The sequence below is a fragment of the Budorcas taxicolor genome, chromosome 2 (assembly GCF_023091745.1).
Source record: "Budorcas taxicolor isolate Tak-1 chromosome 2, Takin1.1, whole genome shotgun sequence".
Lineage (NCBI taxonomy): Eukaryota > Metazoa > Chordata > Mammalia > Artiodactyla > Bovidae > Budorcas > Budorcas taxicolor.
The window spans coordinates 156,733,387-156,745,459 of NC_068911.1; the positions used below are offsets into that span (position 1 = coordinate 156,733,387).

General features: G+C 48.3%; 1 protein-coding gene across 1 annotated transcript in view; it reads right to left on the minus strand.

Annotated features, from left to right (window-relative positions):
- Positions 1 to 12,073, minus strand: part of SERPINE2 (serpin family E member 2) — a 68,020-nt gene that overhangs the window by 23,113 nt on the left and 32,834 nt on the right. Inside the window, exons 2-3 of the mRNA XM_052664043.1 lie at positions 6,011 to 6,291; positions 2,729 to 2,956 (exon numbers count right to left, since the gene is read on the minus strand). Coding sequence (XP_052520003.1) covers positions 2,729 to 2,956; positions 6,011 to 6,269 — 487 coding nt within the window. The 5' untranslated portion in view covers positions 6,270 to 6,291. The remainder of the gene's footprint in view (positions 1 to 2,728; positions 2,957 to 6,010; positions 6,292 to 12,073) is intronic.

The window sequence follows — 12,073 nt, forward strand, 5'->3', positions numbered from 1 at the left end:
ATGCCATTCATGAGATAATGTGAAATAAATAGGCCAGGGGCTATCGGGGAGAGAAAGCATTCCAGGAAGCAGGATGCACGGGGGTGTCTGTGATTGGAGACAGGATGGCCGAGACTGGGATGGGGCCCTCATGGTTGGGTCTGAGGCCATAGAGAGGGTGTCCCAGGCAAGCCATCACCATATGCCTGGCACACTGGAAAGTCTCCCCCACCCCCTTCAGGGCAGGATCAGTCATCTCCACGTGGTGGTCTTCCACATGTAGACTGATTCACCTCCAGTGTCTCCCTGAGACCTCACATGTAGCCAAGTGCCTCTGAGTGGGGCTGTCTGAAAATCTGTAGGAGTGTTTCTGGCTGAGTGGACAGTGACCAGAGATACTACCTGTCTTGAAATGTTCAAAACAGCCCCACGCAATGAACGGTCCTGCTTCCTGCATAACTTTCCAACACTCTGCTGCAGAGTCATGTTGCTGAGAAACCTGCTCAAGGTCATCTGAGCCCAGAACCTCACTTTTCTTGCTTATAAACACAAAGTATTTTTTTTAATAATTTATTTTTAACTGGAGGATAACCACTTTACAGTAGTGTGTTGGTTTCTGCCATATATTTTGCGTACTATTGATGGACACTGAATTTGCCGGGAAAGTGATGACCATGCAAACCAAGAGGAGCCTGTACTTGTTTTGATTGGAAATTTATGAAGAGTTTTGCAGGGTTTTAGAAAACAACTGCATCAATGATGGTAACACAGCCTGTGGTTTCTGTGTTACCAGTAGAGCAGGCCTGACGCAGTCTGCTTTTGCGGCTGTCAATTCACAGTGTGAATGTCAATTCCCATGTCAGTTCTTACTCTAAGATTCTGTTGCATATTCAGGGGTGGCTATACCCAAGGGTTTACCTTTTGAACTACATCCATAAACTACTTTTGTTTTTCCTAATATTACAGCTTGGCATTATATTAATTTTTTAAAATTTAAGTATGTGTGCATAGGTTTCAGGAGCTATGCATTTCACTTCAAGAGAGTATGAAAATCTTTTTTTTTTTTTTTTGACAGCGGGAGTTAGGTCTGCAGGGTTGAAGAGCACTTGTTTAGCCTTACTGCTTTCCTTTCCCCAGATGCTGTGAGCAATGCATTGAGTCAGTGTGTGTTCAAAGTGGCCTGAAACTGTCGGGCGGCATCCTGAGGGACTTACTGCTCCCAGGACACAGCAGAGGAGAAGACTAGGTGGCATCTGACATGTCACATCACACAGCCACTCCGCATCTGAGTGCCATCAGCTTCCTGCCTCTGTTCTCAGTCTTACAGGCTCAGAAATCACACTAATCCCCTCCCACTCGCTGGTCTCCTGATCATTTCGTGGTTTCAGGAAGAGAGCCTAGGTTGCACCATGCAGGGTCCTGTTAAGAAGGGATGGCACGGGTTTACCAACACCACCCTGGCTCTCCTCCACCCTCCAGAGCATCTTTTCTAGCCCCTCATGTGGTTTGCAAATATTTGCCTTGACAAGTTTAGAGGAAGACTGGGGGAGAACTTGCTTTAGTGCAGAAGGCTAGGCCCCTGTCTCAGAGCTTCTGCCTCAGCAGACTAGGGGTTCAGTGATCAGAATTCTAAACACATGCCCTGGGCTGTTCTGGGGCTGGAACCATGCTTCAAGAGATGTGACCGGGAGAGACAGAGTTTCTCCAGGTTTCCTCTTTGGGCTTATTCTCCTTCTTGAGTCTCTTTTGCTTCCACTCTCATGACCTTAACTCCCCTCTTTGTGAAAGACGGTTTCCAAATCTCTGTTTTTAGCCTTAACTTTTCTCTGTTGTTCTGTACCTATCCCACCTCCTGAATGTTTCCCCTGAAACTGCACTTCACAAATGAACAGGCTAAAAGCACTGATGTTAGACATTTCTTCAGTTTCACGGGGAACATTTGTACACATGCACAAATGACCATCACGGTGGACGTGCTCTATCTAAGGAAGGGCACGGTTGTGTAAGCACATGCCAACCACAACCCACCAACACACCTACTTCCTGCGATGACAGAGGCAAGAGGGGAGGAAGGGGACGAGAGAGGCAAAACAGGGGCAGGGGGCCGAGAGGTCCAAACTGTTGTGTAGAAAATACACTACAAGGATGTATTGTGCAGCACGGGCATATAGCTAATATTCTGTAATAACCGTACATGGAGTGCAACCTCTAAAACCCGTGAATCGCCACACTGTACACCCGTACCTTATATAATACTGTACATCAATTATACTTCAATAAAGAGAGGCAGGAAGGTGTGGGGAGGGCTCAGTCCTGAACCTTACAGGCTGAGAAGCACATTCTGGGCAAGGGGGATGCAAATATACAAGCAGGAAGAAATGAGCAAAAAAAAAATCTGCGGAACAGACAAGGGCCTGGGGCAGGGACCTGGAGATGAGATGCATCGAGAAAGAAGAGAATCCTTGGAGCTGTATCCTGCCCTGGTCCCTGAGCCGCAGGGAGACAAGTCCCGGGGGTGGGGCGGTGGGGGGGAATGAGCTGCGCCCACAGCAGGAAAAGGGAAGGAAGAAGACTGAGCCGTGGGGCTGCTAAGAGGGAGAGGATGGTGCAGTCAGTGGGGTCCAGGGCTTTCAGCACGGACAGGCCGCTGGACTCACTGACCTCAGGTAGGGTCTCAGAGCCTAACTCATGCCTTTGTCCACAAAGCAGAAAACCACCCCCACTCGCCCCGGGACCCATGGCCACTCACCCTGCGTCTCGTTCCTGACCCACGCGTTGATGGACGCACAGGCGGAGGCCGGGTCCTCGAAGTTTGCATTACGGACTTCACACTGGAACACGTCCTTGTTCCTCGTGACGAAGGGCACTTCCATCTTAGAGTCATTCTTCACAAACACGGCGTTGGCCACCGTCACGATGTCTTTATTCTTCTTGGAGACAATGGCCTTGTTGATCTTCTTTAACATCTTACCGACTCCTGAAGCAGAAAGGAGAAAATGCAGAGATATTTTCATAAGAATTCAAGGCTTTCTTTTTTTTTTTTTAATATCATCTAGAGTATGGAAAACAAGAACAGTATAATAAAAAAGATGAGTATGAGCAGCAAGAGACTAAATCATCTGATTTTTCAGTGGCCTCCTGTTACGAAAAGAGGGGAGGGTGGAAAATAATACGTAACTGTTAACAACCCCTCAAGATCAACTGCAGGCTTCCCAGATGGCTCAGTGGTAAAGAATCCGCCTGCCAATGCAGGAGATGCAAGTTCGAACCCTGGGTTGGGAAGATCTCCTGGAGAAGGAAATGGCAAGCCACTCCAGTATTCTTGCCTGGGAAATCCCATGAACAGAGGAGTCTGGAGGGCTACAGTCAGTCCATGGATCGCAAAGTATCAGACATGACTGAGCACACAGACACACGAGATCAACTGTACGTCTTGCCTGAAAACAGGCATCTCCCTGGGCTGCTCCGCACCTCCCCCGTGTAGACCTCGCTCTCCTGGAAGAGGTTCCTGGCACCAGGCCAACAGGGAGACTAGAACCCTCGTCAGTTACGCACCCACGGGGGAATCAGCCCAAGGACTCTCCTAATCTGCCTCTCTCTCTTCTGAAGCGCTATTTCCTTTCCTGACAAAGATTTAATAGTTCAATTTCTTGTCTCTATTTTGGAAAAAAAAAAAAAAAGGTATCAAGAAACATCAGAAAGACTATGAAAAACTGCCATGTGCCACCATCCAAGAACAATGTGATTTTTACTTGATACCAAGCTCACAAAGGGGATTCATTTTATGGTGACATAAGCTTTATTTTTGACTCCCTGGTGGCTCAGAGAGTAAAGCATCTGCCTACAATCCGGGAGACCCGGGTTCAGTCCCTGGGCTGGGAAGATCTCCTGGAGAAGGAAATGGAAACCTGCTCCAGTACTCTTGCCTGGAAAATCCCATGGACGGAGGAGCCTAGTAGGCTACAGTCCATGGGGGTCACAAAGAGTTGGACATGACTGAGCGACTTTACTTTTCACTTTCCTCTAAGCTTTATTTTACACAAGCGACTTGTATGCACTCCATTTGGTTTCAGGGCATGGAAAAGAGGGAAAGAAGTCATAGAGGATGAAATGCGTGCCTACAAGAGAGCTTGACTCACAGATCCGTCTAACTCACTTGGGGTCCTTTCAAAATGACACTGTTCTAAAACAACCAGCAGGGTCACCTTGATGGTCACTCTGGAAGAGGGCAGGTGAGAGCCCCACGGTCCGGCCCTTTGTGAGGCCTCTGGGGACCCCACCCCTCGTGGGTTCTGAGAGGCGGGCCCAGCAGGAGCAGGCAGGCCCCCTGTATGATGAAGGGACCAGCCGCCGTCAGGGCCCAATCCTGGCACTCGTTCCTTCCAGCGGCATGGCCTCCTCCACCGGCCCCGGCCCCCTCCTCAGAAAAGGTCAGGGCAGGTCCTCCTCCCCTGCCCTGGATTGCCTCACCTCCCTCCACAACCCACGTACCGCCATCCTGAGTTCCTAGAGGCTGAGCCCAAACCAGGGCCTGACAGCCCACCCGGGCTCCCCCGGATGAGTCTGTCGTGTGAACTGACGGTGAGCGACTTTGGGTCAGGGGAGGTTGCCCACAGACCGATATGTCAACATTTCAGAAATACTACCTGACATGGATGTGGCTTGGCGGGAAAACAAACAAGAATCTAGTTGTTCTTTTAAAATGGTGTTGGCCGGCAGGGCCTGGCCGGCCCTGGGAGAGGCCAGGAACCCTATGGGTGGTTTGCTCTGAAGTTATAAATCACCAAGACTTCTGTGGGCTTCCAACGAGGGCAGCACAGTGTGTTCCAAGCATTTAGTCCTCCTCTGCTTCCAACAGGTGAACAAACTGCAAACTCAAGAGGAGGTTTCACGCTGTGTAAACAAGAGTGAGGGCCAGCGTGGGAGGGCGGGGGCGGGTAGGCCTCTGGGGCTGGTGGCCCCAGAGGAGGCTGCTTAGAGAAGAATCAAGCTGGGGTGCAGAGGGAGGCGCTCAAGCTCCCAAACCCCCATCTCTCTCCTCTGCTCTGACGGTCAACAGGGTCAAGACTCCCAGAACCTGATGGCAAGTGGGAGTGGAAGAATGTGGGTGGGAAAGCACCTTCACTTCCCAATAAAGCAACCAAGAACCAGACGTGAAAAAGGAATTGTTCAAGATCACGGTGTCCACTGGTGCCAAAGACCAGCGCTGCCCCCCATACACCATGCCCTGGAGGAGGTGGTGGATGGAGACTCGGGTAAGAAAACCTGAGCTAAGGCTGAGTGACAACACTTGGAGATGTAAGCCCCTAAGTTTAGGCAGGTAATTCAAACAGGGTTTCCTTTCAAGAAAACAAAACCATTCCTATTGGGCCTTACTTGAAAAAGAAATCAAGCTTTTGAGTTTGCAATAGTGGTAGAGTCACAGGAAGTTGCAAAACCATATATTTTTCCCTGTATATTTCTACCTTTCACCAATTTCCCAATGATAGTATCTTGCATGATGGTAGGATACAGATCTACAACCAGGAAACTGCCACTGGCCCAGTCTCCCATGCACTTGTTTTACATGCATGCATGTGGGGTGTGCGTATATGTGTGCAGCTCTTTGCAATTTCACCCCCCATGGAGACTCATGTGTCCACCATCAGTGAAGACGCAGATGGATTCCCTAGCACGAGGCTCCCCACTGCTGCCCTCCATGGTCACAGCCACCCACCTCCCCAAGCTTATGGATTTAAAAGCATATTCACAGCCATAATGCATTCTGAGCCCTGTACACCATGGGGGTGGGGCAGATGGGAAGTTTTGCTTGAGATGAGAAAACAGGAGCATCCAGAGATCAAGTGCCTGCCTGTAACCCTACAGCTGCAGAGCAAAGCCCAGAGCCCAGCTCTCCAGAGCCCCAGCATTGCCACTGGCCCCTAGAGGAGGCTGGTCCTCAGGCGCAGGGGGCGCTAGCGAGACCCCTCCCGGCTGAGCAAGGGGCCCTCCTGCCCGGGACACCTGCACAGCCAGGCCCAGACACACGCACCGTTCACGCCGTATCTCATCACTGTGGTGAGCTGCTTCTTGGTCCTGCCGTCGGCTCCCAGCTGTAGCATCCCCAGGACAGACGCGATCCCGTGCGGAGAAATGATGATGTTGTCATGAGGCTGGGACTTGACGATCTGATTGAACACCTGGATGCCCGTGTCGGAGCCGAGTTCCTCCAGAGACAGAGGGTTGAACTGGGAGCACACAGAGGGAAACGTCACGGAGGCCACCAGGAAGAAGGGGAAATGCCAATTCATGGTTCCTTCCAGCAAGGACAACCTGAAAAAGGAGACGGAGAAAATATTTATGTTCTATACTGAACAAACATTTACGGAGGAACTACTTTGTACTCGGGATTCCCTGGTGGCTCTGTGGTAAAGAATCTGCCTGCCAATGCAGGAGACACAAGTTCGATCCCTGGGTGGGCAAGATCCCCTGGAGAAGGAAATGGCAACCTTCTCCAATATTCTTGCCTGGAAAACCCATGAACAGAGGAGCCTGGCAGGCTACAGTCAAGGGGTCACAAAAAGAGTCGGACACGGCTCAGCGACTTAACAACAACAAAACAACTCCGTACCCAGGTAGCTATGATTTACTAAATTCAGTGTAACTGCAGATCTTTACTATAGACAAGATAGAACAGCATAGATGAAACTGTTTTCCTTTCTATTTTGTGAGGGGGATGGGAAGCTAGAGGAAGGAAACTTCCACTTGCTGGTCCCGAGACTGTGGCAAACACGACTCTAATCATTATTTCTTTTCCATAACCACCCTTCATCCCATCATACCAATATTTACTGAGCACCCGCAGTGTGCCAGGCCCTTGTCTAAGTGCTGAGCACAGACTGTAAAGAAAATGGTCATGAGCCCTGCCCTCCTGGAGCTTATATTCCAGAGGGTAGACAGAAAACCAGGAGGCAATAGAGTCCTTTCAGAGAGGGATCAGGGGCCCAGCAGTATGAATGGTGATGTAAGTGAAGGAAGCAGTAGAGGTGGGGCAGCATGGGCCTGGATGGGCAAGGAAGTCACTTCTGCAGAGGGACACACGTGCCAAGGCCAGAGTAACCAGAAGTGCGGATCGGGGGAAAGGATCCTCCACGCAGAGGGGCAGAGGAGAAGCAGAGATGGGTTATCAGAGGTCGATGTGGCTGCAATATAAGGGACGTGGGGAGGAGGGGAGGGGGAGAGGGTGAAGTAGAAAAAGGGGCCAGATTCTGAAGGGCTTGTCAAGCCCCATCCGGTTCTTGCATTTCATTCTACGGGTCGTGAGAAACCACTGGAGGGTTTGAAACAGGGAGTGAATCTCTCAGGTTGCTGAGATTATCTTATTAACTACACGTACACGATTTTTACCATAAGCATATGATTTTCTTAACTAAAGAATGCTTAATGAAACTAAATTTAAGTGAAATAAATGTAAACCTGCAAGAGGGCAGAGCAATCGGAGATGGCATTGTTTACAGATATTGTCAGTTGTGGTGATTCCTTTGAAATACGCTTTCTTCCTTGACTACTACTGAGCTTTCTTTGGCTGTGACAAGTAAGAGGTAGGAAATTTACATGTGTTTATGGAAAAGCAAATACTCTCGTTAAATAAGAATTTGGAAGCAGCAGCTGGTAAAACCAACACAGAACTCAAGATGTGGCTAACCTGGCTCCTCCCTAGATCTGGGCTCCTGATGGGCACAAATTTCTCCAGGAAACAACTGGTCCTCCTGTCATATGCTTCCCTGGTGGCTCAGATGGTAAACAATCTGCCTGCAGTGCAGGAGACCAGGGCTTGATCCCTGGGTCGGGAAGGAAGATCCCCTGGGGAAGGAAATGGCAACCCACTCCAGTATTCTTGCCTGGAGAATACCATGGACACTATGTGTATTTGCATGGGGAAGGTAAAGGGTGTGTCTTCAGAGAATAAGACAGAGGGGAACCTTTTAGCAGAGGTAACCTGGAGGGGAAAATAGTGTCCATGTGCTCCAGGGAAGGAAAGGGAACCAGGACAGCATCAGGCAAACACGGGAATGTGTGTTCCCTTAGTTCTTGTTTAGTCACTAAGTCGTGTCTGACTCTCTGCAACCACCAGGCTCCTCTGTCCATGGGATTTTTCAGGCAAGAATACTGGAGGCGGTTGCCATTTCCTTCTCCAGGGGATCCTCCCGACCCAGGGATTGAAGCCAGGTCTCCTGCATTGGCAGGTGGATTCTTTACCACTGAGCCACCTGGGAAGCTCCGTGTCTCTTGTCTTCCTCTCTACTTACTTTTCCTGCTCCCCACTCCAGGGGATGTTCAATAAATGCATGTGGGATTAAACTTGATGCCTTATATACGTTCTATTTTTGCTAATTATTTTTCATTGCAGCAAAATAATGTTATTGAGCATGACTACAAAATGATTCCTTTTAAAAAATTTATCTTATCTCTGTGTTTCTGGCTGCACACAGGCTTTCTCTGGTTGTGGAGCATGGGCTCTAGGCTCGCAGGCTTAAGCAGCTGTTATGCACAGGGTTAGTTGCCCGACAGCATGTGGAATCTTCCTGGACCAGGGATTGAACCCCTGTCTGCTGCATTGGCAGGTGGATTCTTAACCATTGGAGCACCAGGAAAGTCCTAAGAAAATGATTCTGTTTAGTCCTGAACATCACTCGCTTTTAGCTTCAAACGTTTTCCAACAGAGTAAAATGCACTAGGGTGGGAAGAGGCACCCACTACTTCCCCACCTGCTCCCTACTGAACATGCAGGGCCCCAAGGTGAACCACTAAGGTCATTGTTCAAAGATGATGGTGCAATATTCTTTATATTGGGAAACAAGCACGTTACAAAAAATTCAGAACATTCCGAGCTTAACTGTAGAATGAGAGTGTAAATACAGCCTGTCTAAATTCAAAACATGTAAGTGACCTACATACACTCCCACTCAGGGTTTTCCTATGGCCAGGGTGGCCTAGTCTGACTTTGGCACCTTGGACTGGCTCTAATACCACAACAATCCTCTGAGTTTCTTTTGGCCTGGTTGACAATGCAGAGCTCCCCAATCCTGACTATGGAAGCTTTACTCAATGCATCTAAAAATTAGACATTAGACACTGTGTCCATCCCCTCTCCCTCCCTTCTTCTCCTTTTTTTTTTTTTTTTTTCTGGAAATAAATGCCCGCTTTAACCTTTGAGATACTACAAAGCCAGCATAAATATAAAACAGTTGGTACCATCTTTGTTACAAATCCGGTGACTGGTACCAACTTCATCAATCTGAACTGTTGACTCTAGCATTTTGGTGGACTCTGGCAGCTGCCTTCTGTGTGCCATAATCCATACTCCCCAAACCTCCCAACAAAATTCTCCCGGATTAGCAAATATTTGAATCTGCATACTCAGAAAGGACACCAAATTGGTTTGGCCTCTGCTAGCTTAAAGTTGATTTATCCAAACACTATAGATTTATGTAGAAGATTGTAAAATGGGTAGAAAGGATCAGTAACCAGAAAAAGCTATGTTCCAAGGTCTTGCAATCAGCAAAGACTGTCTCCCAAATAAATAGCCACCTTATTTAGCAGAATTTTGCTTGGTTGTGAATTTTAGCTAAAAGAACAGTTTCATTATAAAGTGGGGGAAGTCTGCCAGGGGTGTTTTTCTTGGTTCCTTGGATTGGGAAGTTTTTGAGAGATGCCTGTGTGTAGTTTCATAACAGTACACTGGGACAGGGTCTGAGGCTGTGCAGAACTTGGAATCAGAGCTGTTTGTGATTGATGTTCTGGGCATAACTTCTTCTTGGCTTCAGTTTCATAGGCTAAATGCTCAGCTGTCTAAACTTACCTGGCTTGTGCGCATGTCTAAGATTAAGCTTTTACTTCTTCCCAAAGTTCCGTAGCCAGGACAGTGAGTATTAATCCAAACGTTACTATCGGCTGATAACATTCCTGATATGAATACATATTCATGTTCAAACAGTCTTTTACATGAAATAACTGGTAGAGTTATCAGGCTTTGAAATGCTTACTCTCTAGAAGGAAGAGATTCTCATTATGGGAGGAACATAACATCCTATTTTATTTTTTTAAGAGAAATTACACTCTAAACATTCAGGTTAAAGACGGAATAAAGATGTCGCCCAGATGTATTACACAGCATCAATATGGACGATCCTAAATCTATTTAAATGGTTCAATTTCTTGAATAATCTTTTCATAGTAGTGAAAATTCTCTACTTTAAGCCATTCTTGTAGGGAGATCACAAACCTATAAATAAAGTCATTACTACAGGTGAAAATGAAAGTCGCTCAGTCATGTCCAACTCTTTGCAATAGTCCATGGAATTCTCCAGGCCAGAATACTGGAGTGGGTAGCTTTTCCCTTCTCCAAGGGATCTTCCCAACCCAGGGATTGAACCCAGGTCTCCCACATTGCAGGCAGATTTTTTTACCAGCTGAGCCACAAGGGAAGCCCATTATTACAGGTATATTTTTCCAAATGTGGGCTTCTGTTTCCCCATGAACTTCTAGTTTCTCTTACTTCAAATCTTTCCTTTCCAGAGTGAGGAATGTTTTTGAACTTTAAGTGAGATTTTGTGTTGTAAATTTGGCTTCCCAAATGGCACTAATGGTAAAGAACCCGCCGGCCGATGCAGGAAACACGAGAGACGTGGGTTTGATCCCTAGGTCATGAAGATCCCCTGGAAAAGGAAATGGCAACACACTACAGTATTCTTGCCTGGAGAATCCCATGGACAGAGGAGCCTGGTGGGTTAGTCTGTAGGGTTGCAAAGAGTCGGATACGACTAAAGCAGCTCAGCATGCATGCACACACACAGTGTTGTAAACTATGGGTTGGCAGCTTTGCAAACAGGGCTTCCCTGGTGGCTCAGTCAGGAAAGAATCCACCTGCAATCCGGGAAGCAGGTTTGATCCCTAGGTCGGGAAGATCCCCTGGAGGAGATGGTAACCTACTCCAGTATTCTTGCCTGGAGAATCCCATGGACAGAGGAGCCTAGCAGGCCACAGTCTATGGGGTCGCAAGAGTTGAACACAACTTAGCAACTAAACCACCATCAGTGTTGCAAATGCCAGACTCAGAGAGCACTCTGACCACCTATATAAATGTACCACCTATCAAGGGCAGCCATTAGAGAAACACACTCTTTACAGGCCCTGTGACTCAACCATCACTTCTAGAAAGACGATGGCTCCAATGTGCAGCTCAAATGCTCAGCCAGTGCCATGCTTCAGTGCCAGGCTTCCCGCTGTTTGCTGACTATTTTCATCTGATTGTGCAGGATACTATCTCGGCCTGAAAACCCTTCACTGGTGGGTCGTGGAGGGCCACTGGCCTGAAATCTCTCATATTTATTTGGCCGCCCTGGGTCTTCGTTGTGGCACATGCGATATTTGATCTTCACTGTGGGATCCTTTTTAGTTGCAGCATACAAACTCTTAGTTGTGGCACGCGGGATCTAGTTGCCTGACCTGGCATCGAACCCGGGCCCCCTGCACTGGGAGCGTGGAACCTTAGCCACTGGACCACCAGGAAAGTCCCCAACTCTTCTCTTAAAGGGCTGGTTTCCCGTGACTGGGTCTGTGGCATTGCTTCTCTCCCTGGCCCTCCACCTAGCACACCAGGGCTTCCCCCAACTCCTTCCATGGCCTGTGGGAAGTATTCCCTTATTGTCTCCGATGGGACTAGCCACCCCCTTCTCTGAATTCCCATAGCATTTTCTATCTACACCTCTCATTTTGTTTTTCAAGTATTTTTCTCCCTCCCACCTAGACTGGAAGTTCACAGAAAGCAGGGCCAGAGCGCTTTAGAACCCCCATGCCCTCAGGCTCTCGTTTAGGGCCCCGCCATTGGGGAGGAAAGCTAAATCTGAGGTCTAATCCAGCTATGTGAGGGTTTGGTCTGGAATACAAGGTGCTCTAGAAATATTTCAGGCCAGCAGTCCCCAACCTTTCTGGCACCAGGGACCAGTTTCATGGAAGACAGTTTTTCCATGCACCGAAGATGGGAGTGAGGGGGATGGTTTCAGGGTGACCTGCACGAGGAACATACAACCTAGCTCTCTTGCATGCACAGCTC